This window comes from Drosophila persimilis, unplaced genomic scaffold (genome assembly GCF_003286085.1).
Source record: "Drosophila persimilis strain 14011-0111.01,24,50 unplaced genomic scaffold, DperRS2 tig00000002-arrow-pilon, whole genome shotgun sequence".
Taxonomy (NCBI): Eukaryota; Metazoa; Arthropoda; class Insecta; order Diptera; family Drosophilidae; genus Drosophila; species Drosophila persimilis.
Window position 1 is genome coordinate 14,523,993 of NW_020825289.1, and position 22,610 is coordinate 14,546,602.

At 46.7% G+C, this 22,610-nt stretch overlaps 3 protein-coding genes across 3 annotated transcripts; 2 read left to right on the forward strand and 1 right to left on the reverse strand.

Moving 5' to 3' along the window:
* Nucleotides 1-5,896: 5,896 nt before the first annotated feature.
* LOC6592451 lies at nucleotides 5,897-7,468 on the reverse strand. The gene has a single exon (XM_002018265.2). The coding sequence runs from the start codon at nucleotides 7,453-7,455 to the stop codon at nucleotides 5,932-5,934; it is 1,524 nt and encodes a 507-aa protein (XP_002018301.1). The 5' UTR covers nucleotides 7,456-7,468; the 3' UTR covers nucleotides 5,897-5,931.
* A 4,994-nt stretch (nucleotides 7,469-12,462) lies between these two features.
* Nucleotides 12,463-14,576, forward strand: LOC6592450 (the record flags this gene model as incomplete). Its single annotated transcript, XM_026984990.1, has 3 exons — nucleotides 12,463-13,468; nucleotides 13,522-13,892; nucleotides 13,955-14,576. Coding segments are annotated over 3 exons (1,551 nt in total), but the record flags the coding sequence as incomplete, so codon positions are not given.
* A 1,501-nt stretch (nucleotides 14,577-16,077) lies between these two features.
* LOC6592449 (dehydrogenase/reductase SDR family member on chromosome X) lies at nucleotides 16,078-19,568 on the forward strand. Its single transcript, XM_002018263.2, has 5 exons — nucleotides 16,078-16,238; nucleotides 17,428-17,613; nucleotides 17,685-17,792; nucleotides 18,608-18,989; nucleotides 19,054-19,568. The coding sequence occupies exons 2-5, from the start codon at nucleotides 17,433-17,435 to the stop codon at nucleotides 19,448-19,450; spliced, it is 1,068 nt and encodes a 355-aa protein (XP_002018299.1). The 5' UTR covers nucleotides 16,078-16,238; nucleotides 17,428-17,432; the 3' UTR covers nucleotides 19,451-19,568.
* Nucleotides 19,569-22,610: the final 3,042 nt, after the last annotated feature.

A 22,610-nucleotide genomic window follows, 5' to 3' on the forward strand; every position in this document is an offset into this window, starting at 1 on the left:
CGAGACCCGCTTCGGGGGTTTGTCGGTGTCAATGCTGCACCGAATCGGAGTCGGATCTTGCCACATGTCCCAACAACCCTTCCACGAATTTTGATTGCTGCCCACTTCGATCCAACGATCCAACGTTCATCCACTCTGCACATTTTCACGATCAATTTTCACATCGCAATTTGCCTGGAAAGCCCAAAAAAGAGCAGCCAGAACTTCTTGTTTTCAATGTTTTATTCGTTCCCAGAATAGAGGCTAAAAATACTTCAATACCCATTTGTTTATGGTTTAAATGGAAATGCTTTTGGCCAAATATATGATTTACTGGGAAATGGCAGGGCGGCAGAGCTTTCCCGTACCCTCCGAAGACTCTCTTAGGATAATCCCAAATTAGCTGCAGACATCATAATTTCGTTTTAATTAATCTTCAACTCTGGGGAATATCTGAGGCACTGCATCTGCCGGCGGTTCGAGGACAGAGCGGGAGGCGGCGGGACGGGTATGAGACCAAGCCAAGCCAAGCGTTAGACCGTGAAGTGGTAAGAAGCACACACCACTCGTAAAAGCTGGCGAGGTGGGAGGAAGAGGCGGCGCAGGGGTGATGGTGGGGGCTAGGTCCGTGTTTTCAACGTTTCTGTTTCGGTTTTCTGTGTTTGTTTGTGGCAGAGAATATCTAGGCCGTAAAAAATGGTTAAACGCCAGAGCAATTACCAGGCCAACAACTTGGGGAGACCGTGGTTGAGTATGACGCGCTGCCCATGGCCAACGAGTACAGTGGAGCCCCCGCTGGAGATTCCGAAGCTTGAGAGAGAAATGAATCCGAGCAGCTGCAGGCAAAGGCATCCCCTGGGCTGCTCTTCTCTCACATTTCTTGGCCTGCATTCTGGCTTCCTCTTCCCCAGGGCTCTGCCCTGCTTCCCTGCTTCCCTGCTCCCCCGTTGTGGAGGGGCGTCAAGACAATGCCACCGAAACGCCTCAAATGTTGCCCACTTAAGCGAAATTTCATTTCTGCCGCCGCCAGTTCTGCTTATCTGTGCAGTTCTTTGCGTTTCAGTTGTATCTACAATTTATGCTGTATATATGTATGTGTGTGTGTATTATCACAAACACACACACACACACAAAGAACCATTGAATGTTCATGTTTAATCTGAGTCGGTGGCGGCCTTTCCTCGTTGCGATTTCTGAGAGCAGCAGACGATGCCCAGAACAGTCCCCACTATTACAGGGTGGATCCATCCTCCCTCTGCCGGTCTCCATGAACTGTTATGTTGGTTAATTGCCGCTTGACACGACACTGCTCATGGAAGCGGTATGATAAAATTCCATCTGCGATAAGGTGAATCGTTTTATCTATTCCCCCCCCCCAACCCGCGCCCGCACACGGCACACGCTCCATGTGACTCACTTTTCGCCAATTTTCAGTCGGAATAGAATCAAATCAAATCATTTCCCCAATTGAGGAAGAACCCAGCAGAGGCAAAGAGGAAGAGTCCAAACAGAAATATAAACAATAACAAATTATTGAATCAACAAGCGGAGAAGTGAAAGAAAAGATATTAATTAGTCGGGATAGGGGGAAGGAGATTGTGTGGATGGGTGGAGAGGGAGGGGGGTTCAGTGCTGGCGTCTAATGAGTAAACCCAAACACGTTCCACGCTCACATCCGATCCGATCCAATCATGAATTATGCAGTGGACGACGCACATACCACAAATATTTAATAGAATTGTTTATCGAAAAATGGCAATGCAGAATGCTGTTGTTGTGGTTGTTGTTGTTGTTGTTGCAGTTGCTGCAGTTGGGGCACAGTAATGGAACCATTAGGCCGCAGAAGTGTGCCATCAGCAGGGGAGCCATTTCCTCGCTCTCTCAAGTGGGAAGGAAGCTAGCGGTAACGGAGCGACAGAGAGTGCATGATGTCTCAAGATTCTCCTTCCCCCCCTCATGATGGTCCCGCATCACCATACATCACACTGAAATCGGAGGGAACAAAGCTGTTGGAATCGGAATTGGAATCGGAATGGATTGGGACTGGGATTGGGCTGGGATTTGACTTGTTTTTGTTGTTGCTGGACTGCCAACGTGGGAGGAAGTGGATAGCCAGCCACAATGCGGAAATGTTAATTGGATTTTGTGTGTGTGTGTGGCATCCACATCCATGTGGGTGGGTGGCGACCCTCCACTCTCGGCTCTCGGGCCAGCATCTCGAGTTCAGAGTTCAATGCATTGACAAGACCATCCGCCTTTCCATCCTTCTTTCTCACTCGCGCTCGCTCTGTCCCTCCCTCTCTGTCTCTGTCTCTGTCTCTCTTTCCCTTCCGCTTTTGTTTCTGCAGCTACAACGCGCCAAAGCTGTCTGCTGCGACACTCCGCTCACGTTAGTCACAGACGGAGTGACGGAGCAGGTTTATGATTCAGATTTTCGACTCTTTTTTCCCCGCGTAGTTTTTGTGTGGTGCATCAACGAGAAATACCTGGAATTTCGGAATAAAACACCGATTCCTGCGTACCCCATCACCTCCTACGAAATGTAGTCATCGTAAAACTGCCAAAAGCGTAATGTAAACAACAAAAGCGAGGGGAGCAGGCAGGGCGTAGGGTGTCCTATCTACTGTCTCTCTCCCTCTCTGGCACACATCTCAGTATGCTATGCTGATAAAATGGAATGGAATGGAAATGGAGCAACAAATTTGTGTGTTTGCTATTAACGAAAGCGAATCATACAGTGACTGAAGGGGGGAGAAGGTGATGGTGGTGGTGGGAGAGGGACATGTGTGTTTTTGGTTTTGGTTTTGCTTTGCTTTGGTTTGCGTTTTATCTTATCTTGAGACGTCCCCAATTGCAGCTGTTGATGGGAGCGAGAGGGAGAGGCTGATAGTGATGGCAGGGGGGAGCTGCAGCTGGAACTAGAACTGGAACTGGGCTAACGGTGTTCAAATAACTGTGTCGTCACACCCAAGAAATGGCTACCGACATTCGCCGGCTGGCTCTCTTTCGGTCTGTTCTCTCTCTCTCTCTCTCTCTCTCTCTGTTTTCCCCTGTTCTAATGGAACAATTACGAAATGCTCGTTGCATGCAACCATGTGGCAGATTCTGTGCTTCTGGTTTGGCCCGCGGAAACGCCAGACGTAGGCTGCCGACCAGAAGATGGATGGAGGGCAAGTAGGTAGCCACAGTAGGGTACGCGAAGAAGAGACATGGCGAATGCAAATTTAGTAGCGTCCATCGTTCGGGCCATTGTCCGTTTCAATTGTAACTCGGATTTTTCGTCTATTTCTGAACGGGTTTTTGTTTTGGCCCTATATATTGTCTGTGTGTGTGTGTGTGTGTATCAGTGGCGGGTCTTTGGCCCGCTTCATTTGGCAGCAAAAAGCGAACAAAAAATAAAACAAGAAATGAGTCATGGAAATTGGCTGCCATTTCATGGGCTCAGGCCTTGGCTGGAATCGTTGCTGTTGCAACATTTAAATGTCAATGCACCATCGGCTGTAGCTGTGGCTGTGGCTGTGGCTGTGGCTATGGCAGCGGCAAAAGGAAGCCGCAGTTTGGAGCTGAAGCTGGGTCTGGGGTCTGGGGCCTGGGCATAAATTAAAGTTCAAACAAACATAAAAGAGGAAGAAAATGAGGCTGCCCCACCCGCACATGCTGCGCATCTTTCGCTCTCTGCCCCCCCGTCTCACCCTCTGGCACGCTCTCTCTCTCTTGCTCTCTGTTGCTGCCGCTCTCTTAACTCAATTGGCAGGTTTTTGTTTGTTTTTGTGGCAGAATTAAGGAAGAAGGGGAAGAACCAGCAGCCATCAGACGCAAGAGTGAATGCAGATGCTCTGTAAAGCTAGACACAACAAGCAGGGGAAGAATAACAACACCGAAAAAGGAAGAGAGAGCAGGCTAGAAGGAAGAGTAACATGAGAGTAACAATTAAAGCACAGCCTCCTCTGGCGTCGCCCCCCCACAAACAAAATGTGCAGGGAAACAGGTTTTGCGGCAGGCAGCAGAGCGACAGCTGTTCGAAGCCAAGCTGCCAGCAGAGGGAACCGAAACTGAACCGAACCGGAGAGCAAACATTTCACTAATTTGCAAGACTCTAAGCATAGGGAAATGAACGAGAAAAAGCATAAATTATTCGGCTAGAAACTGCACTCTATCCACACACACACACACACACACACACGGACGCATGCGAGGTGCGCAAAAAAGGGCGTGTTTGTATGGAAAGAAGAAGCAGAACAGGAGAGGAAGAAGCAGAAAAGGGAGCATGGCACGGCCAGGGAAGATGAACCAGCAGCAGCAGCAGCCGCCGCCACCGCTGTCGCCGCCGGAGCAAAAAGCGGAAGTCATAGGCGCAAAGAGGAAGGGAAAAAATAGTAAAACAAAACATGCGCAGAAAGTAGAATGGAGTTTTCGATTGGATTGGCTGATAGGAGAGGAGAGAAGAGGAGAGCAGCAACAGAACTGCAGAGTTATAAATAAATGTTGCAAAAAGAAAACTTACCACAGCATTTTGGTTAATTCCGTTTCCACAGCGAAAATGCGTTGGTATTGGTGCGTGGCGGCGTCTGCTCGGCCTCTTCGTCTCACCCTCTCACTCTATAACTCGCTGGCTCGCTCGCTCTCCACCCACAAGAAAGAGAAATGCGTCTCTGCTTGGCAGAGGGAAACTTGATTCTTACACTCTCTGCGGTAATTAAGAAAATGTTTAATTTTAATTTTAATTAAATTACGTTTCTTTGGTTTCCAACTCCCAGCACACACACACACAAACACGCGCGCACGCACGGAAACAAACACACAAACACCGACAGCAATAGCAAACTCCTTTTCAAGGAGTAGAGACACGAAATTTTTTTCTGCCCTCTCTTTTACCCGAACGCTGGGCAGGAAGCGAAAGGGAGTTTCGTTTTGGGTATATTTAGATCTTTTTAGCACGGAGAGTTTTAATTCAGGTTAATAATACTAACTCTGCTGGAGAGCGGCACCAACACCACACACAAAACACTCATACACTAATACACCACTGTCGTTGGTTGTATGCGCCTTTTTGCGAGAGGAGGATGTTTTGGTGGAACGACGCCTCGGAGTTTAGCACTAAAATCGAACTCTAATATTCACTGAAAACGCATCCACATTATGTTATCCCCCACGCGACACACTCTTCTCCTTTCCTCACAATCCACACTCACAGCTATTCAATTGTTGCAAAGACATTTTTCCGCGATGGCAGTTAAGGCGGCCTTTTCAATTTTCAATTCGGAAAAAATCGACGTATTGTTGTTTGCGGCCCGAAGAATTGTGCGGTGTGACCGCGGGCTTTTCGATAAAATATACCCTCAGGAATATACCGTCTTTTTTGAAAAATATACCGTAAATATACTGACAAATTCAAGTTATATTTTACATATTCCTCGTTTTTTATATTCCGTGGAATATTACTAGCTATATAGAACATTCAGGCATGCCCACGTAGTTTTATACGATTGATGAATCAATTTCCTAATTAACTGGCCTGTTCTACATACATGCTTTGATTTAATTTCTATATAACGTTGAAAATGAAATTGAATGGGTTGATGAAATCGACAAAATATACCATTATATACCGATATACCGTCGGTTCAATTTTTACCTTAAAAAAATACCGATAAGTATTAAAAATACCAGAAAAAGTCACCCTGGTTTGCGGCCCGAAGAGTTGTGCAGTTTGACCGCGGACTTTTCGATAAAATATACCCTAAGGAATATACCGAAATATGGGGTATTATTTTCAAAATATACTATACATATACCGCTGGAAAAAATGAACCTTACCCAGCACTAACCTTGTGAAAATACTGGTCGCAGTATTCATAGCGTGACCCTTTGCCAAGAAAAAAAGGCGCCAATTTAAAATATAATATTGAGAAATATATGATAATTAACTAACAAAATGCAATTAAAGCTACTTCAACTTCGCATTGGGGTATCATCCGCCAGTAGAGCTACCATCTTTCTCTTCTTCTTTCTCTTCTTCTTTTTCCTTCTGGCAAGATTGCGGTTGTTGCTATTCAGCTCATAATTTCGAACGGCGAACTTTTTGTCAGATGCTACTGGCATGCGAACGGTGGGACTATAATCGGACTGAGCTGCTGAAGATGGCGTTGGCTGCGAATTCAGATTGAGCTGCGTATCCGCGACGGGCTCTAGGCGAGCGGCTGCTGCTGGGGCTGCCTCGAACCGCTTTGCCTTTGGGAAGGGCCGCTTTCTGGCCATCAGATGCTGGAGGTGCTCACGCCATACCTTTACCTGCAGTCTGAGCTCCTCCTCACGAGAGGCAGCCAAGTCTGCCAATCTCTCCTTGGTGCTCGCCGGTCGAATGCCAAAGAAGAAGCCACGATGCAGCTTCGACTGGGTCAAGGACGGCTGGGTAGGTCTGTCCAGTCGCTCGCCGGTTTTTGTTTTCTTCTTCGGAATGGGGCCTTGGTGGGACTGGTGACGAGGGCAGATGTCTGGCGATTGGCTGAGCAGCTCCATTTCCAGGTAGTTCAAGTTCTTGAGGATGGAAAGGGCGTGCTGCTTCAAGGCCAGGATCCTTTTCTCGATGCTCGATGCTGAGGAAGTACCAAGCTTCTTTGGCTTCTTCTTGCCCTTCCTGTGCTTGCACTTCGGCCTGGACGGCGGCGCCAACGGTTTGGGAGAGGACATCTTGGTGTGGCGGGTTGTGGGTGGCCGAAAAGTCGTTGCCGGACAGGTGCTTGGTCGAGGCGTTACTGGGGAAGATGGCAGTGGCTTCTGGCACTTGGCTTTAGACGCTAAATGGATTTTTCCATTTAAGGGTTTTGCAGGAGCAATTTTTACCAAAGAGGGTCTCGCCAAAGAAGGTTTTGCAGAGGGATATAGGGGGAGGAACACAGTCTTAGCGCCCTTGCCCTGTTCTTTCTGGATATTTATCATTCGGTCAAAAGCTAGATCGGCAGCAGCATTCTGGAAAGCCTCCATTTGGCGGTGACGCTGCTCGAGCTGCTGCGAGCTCTTGTCCTTCTTCTCATTGAAATTCTTCATCACCGGCCCCGTAATCAAGTCGTCGATTTCCTGGTTCCCTCGTGCTCCATCTAACACTTCATTTTCGTGGAAACGGTTTAGCCAGTCCTTCAGCTTGTTCTTTTTCTGTTCCTTCTGCAGCTGTTGGGCTGAGTTCGGCTTGGGGCCCCAGATGTATCCCTTGTCCAGTACTTTTGGATCACCGAATTGATCGAATTCTTCCAGCTGTTGGAACAAGAGCTCGGGGTCCACTACTGGTTTTTTGAAATCCAATGGAGAAGGATCATGCCATTCGTCTTGATCTGGCCGTCGTTTTTGCCATATCCCCGAAGCTCCATTTTCAACATTGCGTCCGTAACTGGCAGACACTTGTCGCAGATTTGCCACAATCATTACCATTACCATTAGTGGAACTCTGACGTTGATGTGGCCCCGACTCCGCATTACCATGTTTATACGCACAACATCTCTTCGGATTTCAGAATTGAATCAAATTCGAATGACAACTTGAACAAAGTAAAGCTGATCAACTTCAAGCTGCGAGCCTTTTGTCTCAAATAATATTAAGTTTAATTTTTGAAAGTAGATTCAAGAATATAGGATATAGAAACTCTAGCAGGTTTTTCTTGAATGAATGAAAATTCATTTCAAACAATTTTTGAATGAATGAATGAAAATTCATTTCAAACAATTTTTCGTTGGCGCGCACACTTGTATCCAATCGATAGTAACAAGCCGCAATCGATAACAGCATCGATATTAATTTTAATTTTATAATCAATAATACCATCGATATCGCTATCGCTGCCACCACAGCGATCAGCTGTCGCGATTTATCGAAGCACTGCCATCTCAATTGAATTAATCGAAGGATACCCCCGAGTTTCTAGAGTCTTCTTTTCGCGTAGTTCGCATTCTCTCGACCGTCGCACCTTAAATGCCACACAAACGCAAGAGGAGGCATAAAAACTAATCGACCCGAGTTTCGTCATCAGTTTAGTTGAAAGACTTGCATCCAATCCTTTGCGACAAGTGCAATCGTGCCTTAACCGTTGTGCAATGACTGTCCTCAATATGCACACTAAAATGATAATATTGATTTTATTTTTCTACAACGGTTCCTACAATTGGAGTAAAAAGCTGTAAGGCTGTGGACTCGACTCGACCTTTCCCCCTGACCTCCGACCTCCGGCAGGCGGCGACTGATTTTGCGTGTGTTCATACGAGTGTGATTCCAGTTCTAGTGCGAGTGTTTGTGTTCCCTTAGAGAACCAGTTGAAAGGGTAAGAAATCCCTTCCACCCCCTACAAACCACTGTGTGTGGAGTTACTCTATCGATTTTACTACTGGGCCAATTTGGGCTCCTTTCCATAACAGTGGGGTGTTGCCAAGGAACAGACAACAAAGAAATATGCAATTCGATATATGTACATAAGTGCGCAAAAGCAGGATACCAAATACAGTGCCGTCCCACTATAGCGCCCAATACTAAACTATTATATTTCTTAATAAAACATATTTCATCCCCAAAAGTATACCTTTAGTTTGCAGCGTGCCCATTTAGTTGACCTTCAGTGTAAAGAACCGTTGCGATGCACTTTTTGTCTGCGGGCGATGCTTACAGTGCTGTTCTAGAATAGTGTGCAAGCATGAATTGAACGGTTTGTATAAAGAAAAAGTAGGAAGATTGCATCTGTTCTAAGGTAAAGTTTATACTTGATGAGTTATGGTTCCCCAATTGGACATTGTTTCTATGGCAATGAGTCCATACGTTTTCCACGTCCATCTGGAAGAATTCCAGCGTCTGCGCTTGGGTCGGTCTGCTGTTGTTTTGATTGTAAAAGGCCCATCACAGTAGGTGCCCCCGGATGCGAATTTGTTTACAAATTCACAGACGCGAGACAGTCTACATGTGACACGTGGACTGAGGCAACCCCTGGAATGGGCTGGGTCAATGGGGAGGAAAAACCTCACCTGATACCCATTCCAAGTGCCGGCCGGCTTGAAGCTGTGGCAGCGAAGTGGGCCACATATGTACAATGACGTCAGGCACCGTTTAGCGACATTGAACTAGTTTCGATAGAAAAGTCGTCGTTGGGAAACTGGGATAAGGTTTCCGTTTCGTTTCTTCCATTTGCCTATGACGTCAATGCAGAAAGCGTGAAGTAACTGTCGTAGCCAATTTGCCCGCCACCGGTTGCGCGACCTTTCCATCTTTGGCTTCCGTTTTGTCCAACAGAAACTTCTGTGTGGCTCATAAATGTCACCCCACCACAGCCCTGACACAGCTTAAGCGTCGCATTTGGTAGTTAATTAATAAAAACATATTTAATCGGTTTGTCTATGCATAAGCTGCCCTCCTAATGGATGTCACTTTGCTGAATTTATCTATTTGTTATTTGTTTCCAAACGGAGTAGGGGTCGCACCGACTAAGCGAGCATTCTATCCTGTTTCGAGTACAGTTTGTGCAAATAGTTACCCCACACCAAGGACGTCCTTGGGTAGTGCAAAATTCTCTCATCAAATTGCACCATCACAAAATGTTTGTCTTTATTTGTACAATGTGCATCTCGGCAAACACCAGAAGAGAACAATTTCATTACGGCGCAAAAATTACAATCTCAACTATATGGCAGCTATATAAAAATGAGGGGAGTGGGAGGGGGGGGGGGCATGCCACCACACTGTAAACAAGAGTGTAAAGGCTGTGGCATTGTTCTATCTGGTGGGGCCCTGGCCTCGACCAAATGGGATCAGCATGAGCAGCGTCCTAGGCCTAAGAATATATACTAAGATATGTATCTATAAATGGAAGGGCAGCTGGCGTCCTATTGCCAATTAGTTCGTGACACTAATTACGTGTTGGCTAGGGGGACCTAAGGGACCTATTACATAGTTTGCAGCACTTGTAGGGCAAGTCCTTTCCGCTCCCTGCAACAACTAGTTGCCTCTCAAGGCACCCACGTTGCCACCGCTCCACTGGCTCCCAGCGGGCGTTGCTAATGCGCATTACAATGGGCAGCAGCCCCCATAGAGCCACCCATCGATGCTGCCGTATCATAATCAATCGAATGCATCTTCTGTACCAGAGGAGGGCGTCCAATCAGATTTACCATTGCCAATGGTTACCCACGCGACACAACCCATGGAATGGCAAATTTTCCACTCAACTAGTTATAAAACAGGACGGAGGGGGGGAGGGGCCCGGTGACGGTACCCAGCGTAAACTATATAAATAAACTGGAGCATAAACAAGTGCTGACAGGGGATAAACAATAGATAAGAGTTGCTATAATCATAGTAAACAGTTTCATCAGTTGATTAGTTATACGATTATTTTCCATAAATTATCCTGCTTCTTCCACCTTTCTCTTTGCAGAAGAAAGGCGTGGTCCCGATCCTATCCCAACACGATTCTAGCCCCCAACTATCGTGTAAAAACAATAACAATCGCCCCCACAGCCACAGCCACTCGGACACGAAGTTACGGAGCAAAACAAAAGTCGCGTTCCGTTCCCCCGTTATCGGCCCAAGGGCTTTGTGGAATTTTTCAAGCTTTTTTGCGTCATAAATTGAAATATTTTGTTCGTTTGGTTTGGTGCGCGCGAATAAAGAAAACAAACAAATACCGAGGCAACAACTACAACAACAACAACTGGGCCAGCTACGGCCACAGTTCGTAGTCGAATCGGGGGAAACAATACAATTGCGATCGGATTTTTGTATATATAGAAGCAGGGCCGCACTCGACTCTCATTCGGTCTTCGTTTTTCATAGCCAACGGAACAGCCAGCAGTCATCTCTACGCTACGAAAATAGCCAAGTGCAAGTGCATACTATACCGAGGGATATACATAGTGTCTGTATCTGTGGGCCAGGTTAAGCATAAAACGTGTTGAATAAAATTCACTTCGATGTCGATTAATTCGCCAATATCGTTAAAAAACTCGGACCTGCATTGAACAGGCAAAAGCAAAAGCAAATCAAATCTATCAAATCAAAACCAGAGCAAACCCAAACAAAAAGCAAGCAAACAAGCAGAGAAACTCAAAGACAGCAAACAACCCAAGCAACTCAACAAGTTGTTTGCCTTTAGTTCGCGTTACGTTACCCCTTATTTCGTTACATTTCCCAACGTTTGGGGCCTGCCCCAGACCCCCGTTAGTGAGCAACAGTTGAGCTGTGTTAAATTAAGCGGAATCTCAGTAACAGCCGCGAACGGCACTCCACTGAAGCAGCGCGTGATACCACAGATTGTTCGAGGGAACGTCTAACAAAGGAAAACCACAATACAATCTGGTTTATTGGGCTTTAGGCCATTGTATGGGTAAGTAAATTGATCTAAATCATGGGCATGGGCATTCGAATCAGCAGCTATCAAGTGTCTCTACAATACACGAATATAAAATAGAATTCTCAGATCTCGTGAGGCTGCCAGAGAAGCTGCAGCCCAGACCTTCGCACATTTGTCCGACCATGATTCACCTGTAAATAAGCAACAATTTCGCGTGGTATAATAAACATGCCCAGAACTTTGTGTCCGCACTGAATCATATTACACACAAAGAAATTCACAGAATCAACTACGCAAAAAATGTACTCTAATCATAAAAAAGTGCGACCGAAAAACAAGCGAGATTAGCGCATGACGAAGATGGGGCGAAATTCACAAATTCACATGCATGCAAATGTGACCAAGGCACGTGCCCCATCCGGCACCGCCCTATGAGTTCTGAGTGTTTTATTCGTCTTTTTTTGCTAGCTCCCACTAACTTTGGTGAATTATCAGCACTTAAGCGCATACTAAACAACCCCGCCCACTTCCTGCCGCGAGTTGATAAGGCTGTACAATGTCCGTACGTGTACATTGTACACTCCACTCCATTTATGTGTCTGGCAATTGTTTATTGCACACTGAAGACGGGAGGCGGGACTGTACGTCCACGGCAACAGCATTGAGCGGGAGACAAACAGATAACGATCCCTTTACCTACGAGACTCATTAATAACCCATTTGACTCTACCTGCGGGAAAACTGATTACGAAAGGGCTGCTGGGAGAGGGGCTGCTGGGATAATTGGTTACCCTTGAGACACTGAACGATCGAACGATCGAACGATCGATAAGTAGGGGTCTAGGTCAAGGGTTCAGGCTCAGATTTTCTCACATTCCGTTTCGACCACGTTTCTTTACCCACAGATCAGTCTAAACCAACAACGAAATTTGGAGACGAGCCGGACCTCCTGTTCAACCGAGCGCAGGGCCGGATTAGTCTGTACAGTCTTGGAGCTGGAGCCACCATCGCTGCCATCCAGGCGACCGAACCTTTGAATCCAAACGCCAACGCAACGCAACAAGTCGCCAACATTCAACTAGAAGCTATAATCAATGACTGCGAAAGTGGCTACGTGCCCTCCGTGGGCCGCTGGGGCTCCGAGTGGCCAAGTTGACTCGCCGCTGCCCACGGCCAGGATGGAGCAGCATCGATCCCCGTCGATGGGGATGTCGATGCTGCCGAGGAGGGGGCCGCCGCCGTCACTGGCTCGGATTCTGACTCCCAGCAGGAGGAAGACCAGCATCTGGCGGATGCGGTGCGTGGATTGGGACTGACTACGAAGTCGCCCTTCACACATGATCAATCCGGGAAGGCAAGAAGCACTGGCACGATCCGACGAACGCCCTCCACTTCGAGTGAGGACGATTACGAGGATGACGAGGTGCTACAGTGGCTGCCAACCGCCGACCTGACATCGGTGGATGGATCGGAGCGCTACTCCGACATCCGGCAGCTGCTGGCCAGACAGCAGCCGTTCCTCCCGGAGGACCAGCACTCGCTCGGCTCGGATTGGGCCGTCGGCGATGGCTACGACCTGAGCGCCTACAACCAGATCAACGGAGTGTGGCCTTTGGGTCATCCGCTGCCCCTGCCCGACTGGACCAGCGGCGAGGGCGAGGCCGGCAAGGGAACCCTGATCTTCGACAACGTGTGGCAGTACGAGGAACTGAACGGGATTGTGGAGACCACGCTGCAGCGCATGCTGGAGGAGACCCACTACAACACGGTCAATCTGTTTGTGGACTTCTACCGTAGCTTCAAGCGCACCCGCCGCTCGGATCTGCGCAGCTTTTTCCAGTTCTACGACGTGCCCATCAACCGTCGCCACCACATGTGCGTCTCGCTGGCCTTTGAAATAATGGCCAGGATGGTGCAGATGTTCCCGGTGCTGGCGCAGTACTTGTATGTGGTCTCCTGCGAGGAGCAGGTGATGGACTGCAACGACTACGTTCAGCTGGACGAAGAGTACGGCCTTAACTCGGCCAACGCGGCCGTTGAGAAGGAGCACGTAATGGTGGCCATGCGCATAGCCATAGGAGAGCGTCGTGGCGTCATGATTCTCGATCCAGGGTATCACGTGAGTCGTGCGGTGACTGTAATGAAGGATCAGAGCTATCCACACACTGGTAAGTCTGCTTCACAGAAGTGTATCGCAGATTATTAAGATTCTTCCTTGCAGGCTGGTTTACCCAATCGAAGGAGCCGCATCTGCAGCGGGACTACTGCTACGCGTACAGCCAGCACAGCGGCAAGTTTGTGGAGTGGAAGGAGCGCGAGATCCGCGGCGAGAAGAGCAGCTTTAAGACCTCGCTGGTCTACGTGGCCCAGGAGTACATCACGGCCATCGATGTGACCGTGCGCCGGAATCTGGTGTACAACTTCCGGTCGCTGCTCTCGCGCGATGCCAAGGGCCAGGTGTATGCGGGTATCTACTTCCCGCTGGTGGCCAACGTGCAGGAGTCGTATCTGACCATCTTCTACGACGGACCCAACGAGCAGAGGGTGCGGACGAAGCTCATGTTCAGCGGCTTCAAAGTGGGCAAAGGCAAGGTACGTACTCTCAGACCGAATGCATTATGGAAACCCCCATTCTAATGGCCATCCTCCTACAGCTACCAGACTCCATAAGCCACCATTTGGGGAAGCTGGCACCGCAGCTGAAGATGCCGTTGCAGGAGCTCACGGAGCTGTGCAAAGCCCTGGCCGAGGTGGTCACCGATCAGAACTTTATCGGCCAGGTGCTGTCCATCAACGACGACATCGGCAACATGTCCGTGGAGAATTGACGGTTAAAGGAGCCTAAGGATGTCGCTGCAAGTCCCGAAGAGATGGAGAAAGACCCTGACACAGCAGCTGCAACTTAGTGTTCCAAATCTAAATACTTTATCCTTTCCACACAGTAATATTCTTTTAGTAGCACCTAAACACACCCCACATATATCAATGTATACACCCTGAACACCCACTTGCACACACAAAGACACTACATATATCTAAAAACGCCAATCGTATGAGTTAACCGAAACTTAATCAAATGAAAAAAAAAACACTTGTATGAAAATTACATTTAGATTTCGATTTTTGCCTAGCTTCAGCTTCCGTTTCGTTCTTACTAAACGTAAACAAAAATACTTATATAAAGACAAAAATTAGTTAATAGCTGGTATCGAATATGTATAACTTAAATTGTAATAATATCTTTTTCGTTACACTTTAAATGCACCGTACAAAATTTCCGTTCAATAAATAAATTCAAATCAGCTAGCAAAAAAACGTCTTTTTTGAAGGCTCAATATCAATCGTATAAAACTATGTGGGCATGGCTAATTGTTCTATCTAGCTTGTAATATTCGACGGAATATCAAAATCGAGGAAGGTTTTCAATATTTTCCGCCATTCACCTCAAGTAGTTGAACTATCTAAATAGAGGGGCTTAAGTGGGCTAAGTTCGGCTTTTTCATCATACGAGACGCAATATGGTTTTTGAGGAGCAAAAATTAAGGCAAAAACAGTCAAAGGCAAGTATTTAAAATAAGCCCGTCAAGTAGAAAATAGGTTAGTTAATTGGATACAATTTTGTGGACATGGCTAAATGTTCTATATAGCTAGTAATATTTGGCGGAATATCAAAAACGAGGAATATGTATATCAGAACTTGAATTCGTAAGTATATTTACGGTATATTTTGAAAATGAGGCGGTATGTTTCGGTGCTGTTCTGAGGGTCATACTGTAGAAATACTGGTTTTCGCCGCGCTCTCATGTCAATTTCAAATCTATTAATTTAATTTTAAATTTTATATAGAAATCCAATAAAAGCAAGTATTTCGAATAGGCCAATCATGTATAGAATTGATTCATCAATCGTACAAAATTGAGTGGGCATGGCTTAATGTTCTATACACAAACATGTTGCTAATTCCATGCACACATACCCTGGGGGAAATGGATGTTATAGAACTGAGAAAATGTTTGTCTTCCAAGGCTCAGTAGGTATCAGGATCGACATAAAGATATACAAGATACAATTAATGTACTTGAATATGTCTAAAGAATATCAATTTGAGAAAAGGTCTTAATAAATTACGTTTGATCTTCATATAAAATTAAAGAAATAGGGTGCACAAAGGCCTATACACGCATCATGTCTTCAAATACCAGCAACATTGCGACTGATGTTTTGTTGAACTATTTTGTTTAAACCTTGTTTTAGTCAAAATCCAATAAAAGCAAGGACTAAAAAGTAACCAATTGTGTAGAAAATTGATTCATCAATAGTATAAAATTATGTGGGAAGTGCTAAATGTTCTATATAGCTAGTAATATTCGTCGGAATATCAAAAACGAGGAATATGTAAAATAGAACTTGCATTCGTCAGTATGTTTACGGTATATTTTGAAAATGAGGCGGTATATTTTGGTATATTTTTGAGGTGTAAGACCGTATATCTTATCGATAAATCTGATCGAAGTTTGCGGAATTTTGTTCGTTGTTTTTTTTACGTTTTTCAATTAAACTGTCGTTTTTTAAGTGCTTTGCTGAGTATTTATTGGGGTAAGAACATCGGCTTCAACCAGGGGTCAGTGGGGACCCGGATTAAGACCTGTCATCAGCTGTTTTGCGGCCCCAGCAGCCGGCACCTACATATACACCTGTTGTGGGCCCACCAAAAATATAAGGTGACAGACGAATCAAGTTCTATACGGAAAGGCGCGCATTTAAAGCTCACAGTTCGCTTTTGAATTTCTCGCGGTGCGGTTGACTCCAAGGGCCAGTGCGGAAACCGGTTCTCGAAATCGGTTGATAGAAATTGAAATCTTCAAGGCAGCCAAACCCAACCTTTAATTGAATAAAAGGGTGTCAATATTAGCATAGACACGTTTCGCTATTTACTAGGCAAGTGCACTTCCTTTAGTTTCGACAGAGAAGACACTACGTGAACCGCAGAGGGAACGGCAACGGCCACGGCATTAGCAACCAAGGAAATAGAAAGTTAACAATCCAAGTTGCAACCAAATTAAAAGCAGAAACAGCAACAATAAAACTGCTAAGCTTTTGCGTTTTGTTGACGGAAGTCAGGGAAAGAGTCGACAACCAGAGACGCACGTTCGTAGAGAGTCAGAGTCATACGTAGACAGGTCGATGGGCCCCCTCTGCTTAGCGCTTCTTTTTTCGGCTCTGGCCCCATACGAGTATTCACTCTTTTGGCCCCGATCATTGGCTATCTCTACAGCTAGCTTTGGCTTTGGCTTTGGCTCTGTGTCTGGCTCTGGCGCGGGTTCTTCAACTTTTATTCTTTGTTGTTTCTGTTACCGCTGTTTGGTTTTTTAATTTGCATTTTACGAGCATTCACACACACAATCGCAGACAAAGACAGTTCGGTTCTCTCACCGATGCTCTACCTTCTACCTGCGGCAAAGTCCCTGGCATTACGAGTAAATACTATAGTATCTCTCTAGCTATCACTAATTAATTTAATTGCGCTCCCACCTGGCTTAACAATTACGCCTGTCGCCTAACTGCAGTCAAAGTGCAACTTGCATCGTAAATATTAAGACACAAAAATATATACTCGTACCTATACCTGTAAAGATGAAAAGATGCAATGAGTCGGGCTCCATTGATGTACAGAACTAACAAATCGTGCCCAATTGCTCGGCAAATATGACAAAGCCCAGGTGAAAAAGCAGCAAGAGAGCTACAAAGAAGGTTGGGTACTCTGGCTGTCATTATTATCTACCACCAATCGATTAAGTATTAATTTCCAAACACAATTTGTGGATCGCAAAGAATGAAGATAAAGACAAAAATATGCCTCACAAGAAAACTCACTCTCATAGCAGATAGATATACCCTTACCTTACCGTATGGCTCGTGAAATTGTTGCTGACTCAGGTTAAGAGTTTCGCAAAGTGCACTCGAGTCGAATTGACTCGTCAATATTGATAATTGCCCTAGTAATGGCACTGGCTAATGGGAAATCGGCCGTGTGGCAAGCCGACATGGCTCTACTTATCATCGCCACCACGACCTTTGCTCGCAGACGTAGCTCTTCTAATCGTTATCAGGAAATTCTTTCCCTTAGGAAACATGCTGATCGCGTTGTTTTGGCTCTTCTTCGTGGGCCTGCTGCTGTGTGGCTTCCTCTTCTCGAAGACGACCAAGGAGTTCCCCAAGTCATGGTTCGAGTGGAAGACGGAGTTCCGGTATCAGTATTTGGGCATTGTGGGCCTCATCCACGACGCTCAGTATGCGGCGCGAGATCGTGTGGGTAAGCAGTGATAATCTTAATATTTAGATGCTTATCAAACTGAAATTAATTGTGAACATTATCCATTTAAGCACTTTATAAGCAGCCGGACCGCATCGCTGTCATCACCGGAGGCAACCGCGGCATCGGACTGCGGATTGTGGAGAAGCTGCTGGCCTGCGACATGACTGTCGTCATGGGTAAGTGTTGACCAATTCGATCTTTGTGCCCAGTAGGATGGGAACTGCTGCTAGACATGACCATTAATCAGATGGTTTCGAGTGGATAATTATATATTCTGAAAACATTTAATGCGACAACAATGCACGTGCGTGGAATGGACAATTCCAAAGGAGAAAATAAATCGAAAGACTGTCCCCAGCCTTGTCCATCCGCTCGGCAAAACGTGACACATGCTCATCAGTTCTTTATCTACCTTATCAACTCCCAACTCCGATCACGATCGGATCCCAGATCGCCGTTGATGGAATACAAAGTACAAACCCCATGAGATTGGTCTGGGGGCTGAGGCAGGGCGGTCACGGAAAATCGGCCCCACAAATCCAATTGAGATGACAGTGCTCCGATAAATCGCGACAGCTGATCGCGGGTGTTGGTCGGTAAATTTACTTCTTACATGATACATGAAATCTACACTACATGTTTCGTCGCTAGGTGTCTCCCCTGTGTAGTTACCGTGTAGAATTTCTTTGTTGAATCTTAGACCTTTTTTACATGTCCAATTTCGGGTAGAAGAAGAGATTGGTCGAATTTAGCTCGAAAGAAAGAGATAGAGTTCTATCATGGCAGACTAGAAGAGTTTGGTTGCAACAGATTCCAAGGTGGCCTTACAATGCATGCGGGGGGTGGCCCAGGAGGGTGACCAGGGACCAGGGTGGGACCAATAATGTATTCATTCAAGGAATAAAATAATTTTCTCCTTAAAAAAGCGTTAGAAAAGACTCTGGACTCCATTTCCATCCTCAATAATTGTATTAATTTATATCATATACAGGTGTTCGCGATCCCAAAAGCGCCGAAGCCGCCGTCGGAGCTATAGTCGATCTGAAAGCGACCAAGGGCAAGCTGATCTGCGAACAGCTCGACGTGGGCGATCTGAAATCAGTTCAGGCCTTCGCCCAGCGCATCAAGGAACGGTACACTAAGGTCGATCTGCTGCTGAACAATGCCGGCATTATGTTCGCCCCCTTCAGGCTCACCGCCGATGGCTACGAGTCGCACTTTGCCACGAACTACTTGGGCCACTTCCTGCTCAGTCACCTGCTGCTGCCCCGACTGAAGGCGGCGGGCAAGGAGGGGAAGAATGCGAGGATCGTCAATGTGAGCTCCTGCGTAAACCTCATTGGACGCATCAACTACAAGGACATCAACGGAAAGTGAGTGAATCATACCAAACTTGCTGGATGTCCACTCACATGGTGTTTTTTTTGTCCTCCACAGCAAGCAATACTATCCGGGAGCTGCCTACAGCCAGTCAAAACTGGCTCAGATCCTGTACACCCGCCACCTGCAAACACTGCTCGATGCAGAGAAGTCGCACGTACAGGTGAATGTGGTGCATCCGGGCATTGTGGACACGGATCTGTTCGAGCACTCGGCCACCACATCGGTGCCAATGTTCAAGAAGCTCTTCTTCAAGACGCCGGAGCGGGGTTCCCGCACGGTCGTGTTTGCGGCCATAGATCCCTCGATCGAGGGCCAGGGGGGCACCTATCTGAGCAACGGCGGCAAGGGTCCCTTCCATCCCGACGCCAAGAAACCAGCCAAGTGCGAGCAGTTCTTCCAGTTCTCCTGCGACCTGCTCAAGATCAAACAGTATGGAAACGGCGAATACTGACACCTCCAAACCACTCAATCTTTAACATTCCTTCCACAATTGGTTCAATGCTAACTTTTAACAAACATTCAGTCTTTTTTTGTGAAACGATTCTTGTATAAAACAATTTTATATGGAAGTGCAGGCAGTGTTCTCCATCTTTGGGACTGTATCCTAGGAGCTGTAATATCTCCCCCGCTCTAGGCGAGGTTTTAATTAACTTGTCTTTGTTTGATTGCCATCGGCATCGGCGGGCGGGGAATGCAATTAAAAATGCAGCAACCACAGCAGAAACTACGAGTACGAGTACATTCAAAATGCACTCAGTTCTTGGCGGCGGCGGCGGCGGCAGCTTGAAAGGCGACAGCGACAACAGCAACATCTGCTATATGTCAAATTCGCAAAAAGCAAACAATTTAATTTTGTGCGCCCCCTTAAACAATGAGCGATTAACATTCAACATTTTTGAGGAATTTTAATCGACTACAGTTACGAACCATAAAAGAGGAGCGAGGAATCCATGAGATGGAGATGAAGTGGGGACCAGAGAGAGAGAGAGCGAGATTGTGCTCAGGTAGGTGGATAGGTAGGTGTATCATCTGCAGCAACTACAACAATTCGGCTGTCACTTAAGCCATCGGAACGTCCCAAGTCAACGACATCCATCTCATATTTAATGCATATCCAAAAGCGTCTTGTACGGGTAGATAGAGATAGACCCCGCGATAACTCAATGTGTGAAGCTGCCGATCGGGTGGGCGCTGTCATCCATCAAAATCTTAGTGGACGTCGACGGAGGAAGGCGGCCCGGCTTCCCAGGCTGTCCGTTGTATGAAGTGGCAACCAAAATGAACTCATCTCCCAGATCTTGCATGTCTGGCGAGCATTAGCGGCGGTGATTGGATTTGATTTCGACAAGCGACGATTGCTGATGAGATGGCGGTTGCCGACTTTGGGATAAGGCCCCAAACAAGTTTTGATTACTGAATCCAGAAAAAAGTCCTCTTCTTCGTCTAGGATCCGGGGGGTCTTTATGATCCATGGCACGTCCCCTATCTGATTTCTAGGTGTTGTAGCTGAAAGGAAATAGATTTACAAGTGCCAGGCGATCGGAAATCGCAGGGAGCCTGCTGATGTGGGTATATTTGTAACTCCCAGAAGAAAGCGTTTCCGACCCCATAAAGTATATATATTCTTGATCAGCATCAATATTCGAGACGATATAGCCATGTCTCAGAAACTACAAGAGCTAGAGCAACCAGATTTTGTATCCAGACTCCTGTAATATCGCACTCTCACAAGTGTGGCATCTTCCACTTATTTCGCAAAAAACACTTTTGCTTTAAATGCACACCTTTTGAACCTTTAAAAAAACATAACAATAGATATGAAATAAACTTTACCCGATTGGCAGTGCACCGAGAATGTCCACAGAAACACCAACACCGATTTATAGACTTCCTTGAATTAAATTGCCATACTTAAGTGCAGTTCCTTCACTGGTCGCCATTGACCATTTGTGGCCGTTCAATGGAAATGGAGGCCCCTCCAAGTATCCATTCTTCCACTGCACCGGCATTCCATGCTCGACGAGATTCTTAACTGCGTCCGGCTTCTGCTGCAGCTCCATGCTGCCACGGCTGCCACAATCCAATTAACCTTTTGACATTTCGCGACAGGCGGACCAAAGAGCCCAGACCAGAGACCAGAAACCAGAGACCGGAGATCGGAGACCACTTGGCAATGGCTAATGACCACGCGTAAATCAAACAAATTCAGATACAGTTGCCAGTTGGTGGCAGTGGCAACCAGTGATCGCACTGGCTGTACGAGTAATTAAAACACTCAACATGCCTCTCATCTGACAGCCTCAAACGGTGTGCCGCAGCCGAGCAGAGCCGGGCTGCGCCACGCCAGCAGCTGCAGCTACTTCTCTTTGGCTGTTGCAGCTTCTTCGCTTTGGATGCTGCGGCTTCTGGTGGCAGCTTAATAAACTCATTGGATTGTGTGCATTTGGATGGTGGATTCTTTGGTTTCTTCATTTATGTTTTATGTGGTTAATATGGTTTGATTTTGGCACCTGCTCCAAGCGGAACTCCAGAGAGGAGTCCGCCAGTGCTGCTGCCGCTGCTACAGCTGCTGTTGCTGTTGCACTTCCAACGCCCACAGCAGCAATTTGTTCGAGTCTTGCCACATCGTTTAATTTCCACACGCTTCTAAAATGGCTAACAGAGCATAACAATGCTGGTGCTGAGGCTGGAGATGGAGATGGTGCTGGTGCTGGATAGTGAGGAGCTGCCCACACGCGCAGCTACGACTGCTGCTGCTTCTTTTCGCTGTGGAAAAACGTGAGCACATGCGTCGATGGCGATGGCAGTGGCGTGGGCGCCATAAATCACCGCGTGATGAATGTACTCACGCTTGGCCAGAAGAAGCAGAAGACGATGAAACGGTAGTGGCAGCAGGAGCAGAGCTTGTTGGAGCTTAATTGGAGCAGCAAATTGTTGCTAAGAATTCGCCGCCAGAGTCGAGTGCAGCCGAATGGTTGCCTCTTTTGTCTAGCAGCGAATTTAAATAAAAAGTACATTAAGTGGGAGCGCAGCAGGGCAGGGCAGGGCACCGGCAGGGGCAGGCACTTGGGTTGGTCAAGCAGATGAGCACTGATATGTTGGGAAACTCTGGACAAATTAATGGCCAAAGTGTGAAGATTCGCCGCGCTGGGGAATGCGCTGTGCGGCTGCGAGAGTGGGAGCGACTCGGCTGAGACCCCTGCCCCATAGAACCTCCCGCTGTGCATATGAATTGCGAATCTCTCGGATGATGGATGTGCCAGAGTTAATGATATTGCGGGTCACAACAGAGCTGGGAATGGCTCTGATCTGAGCAGTTGAGATTACAGTAAGCTGCTTCCTCATATTTATGATATAGAATTTGATTTGCTTTGCTGCATGAATTGAATGGATGCTAGTCCGAAAAATTACCGAATCTACTTTTTAGTGTGATCAAACCGCCTTAGCCTCGACTCCTGAGAGAATTAGCAACCTTTACCCAATTCCCATGCCCATACCCGTCACGCATACGCACCGTTGTCTGTCGGACTCGAATATTAAACCGAATCTGCAAACATGCATGCATAATCCACCCAATAGATGGACGGATGGATGATCAATCATGGATCGTC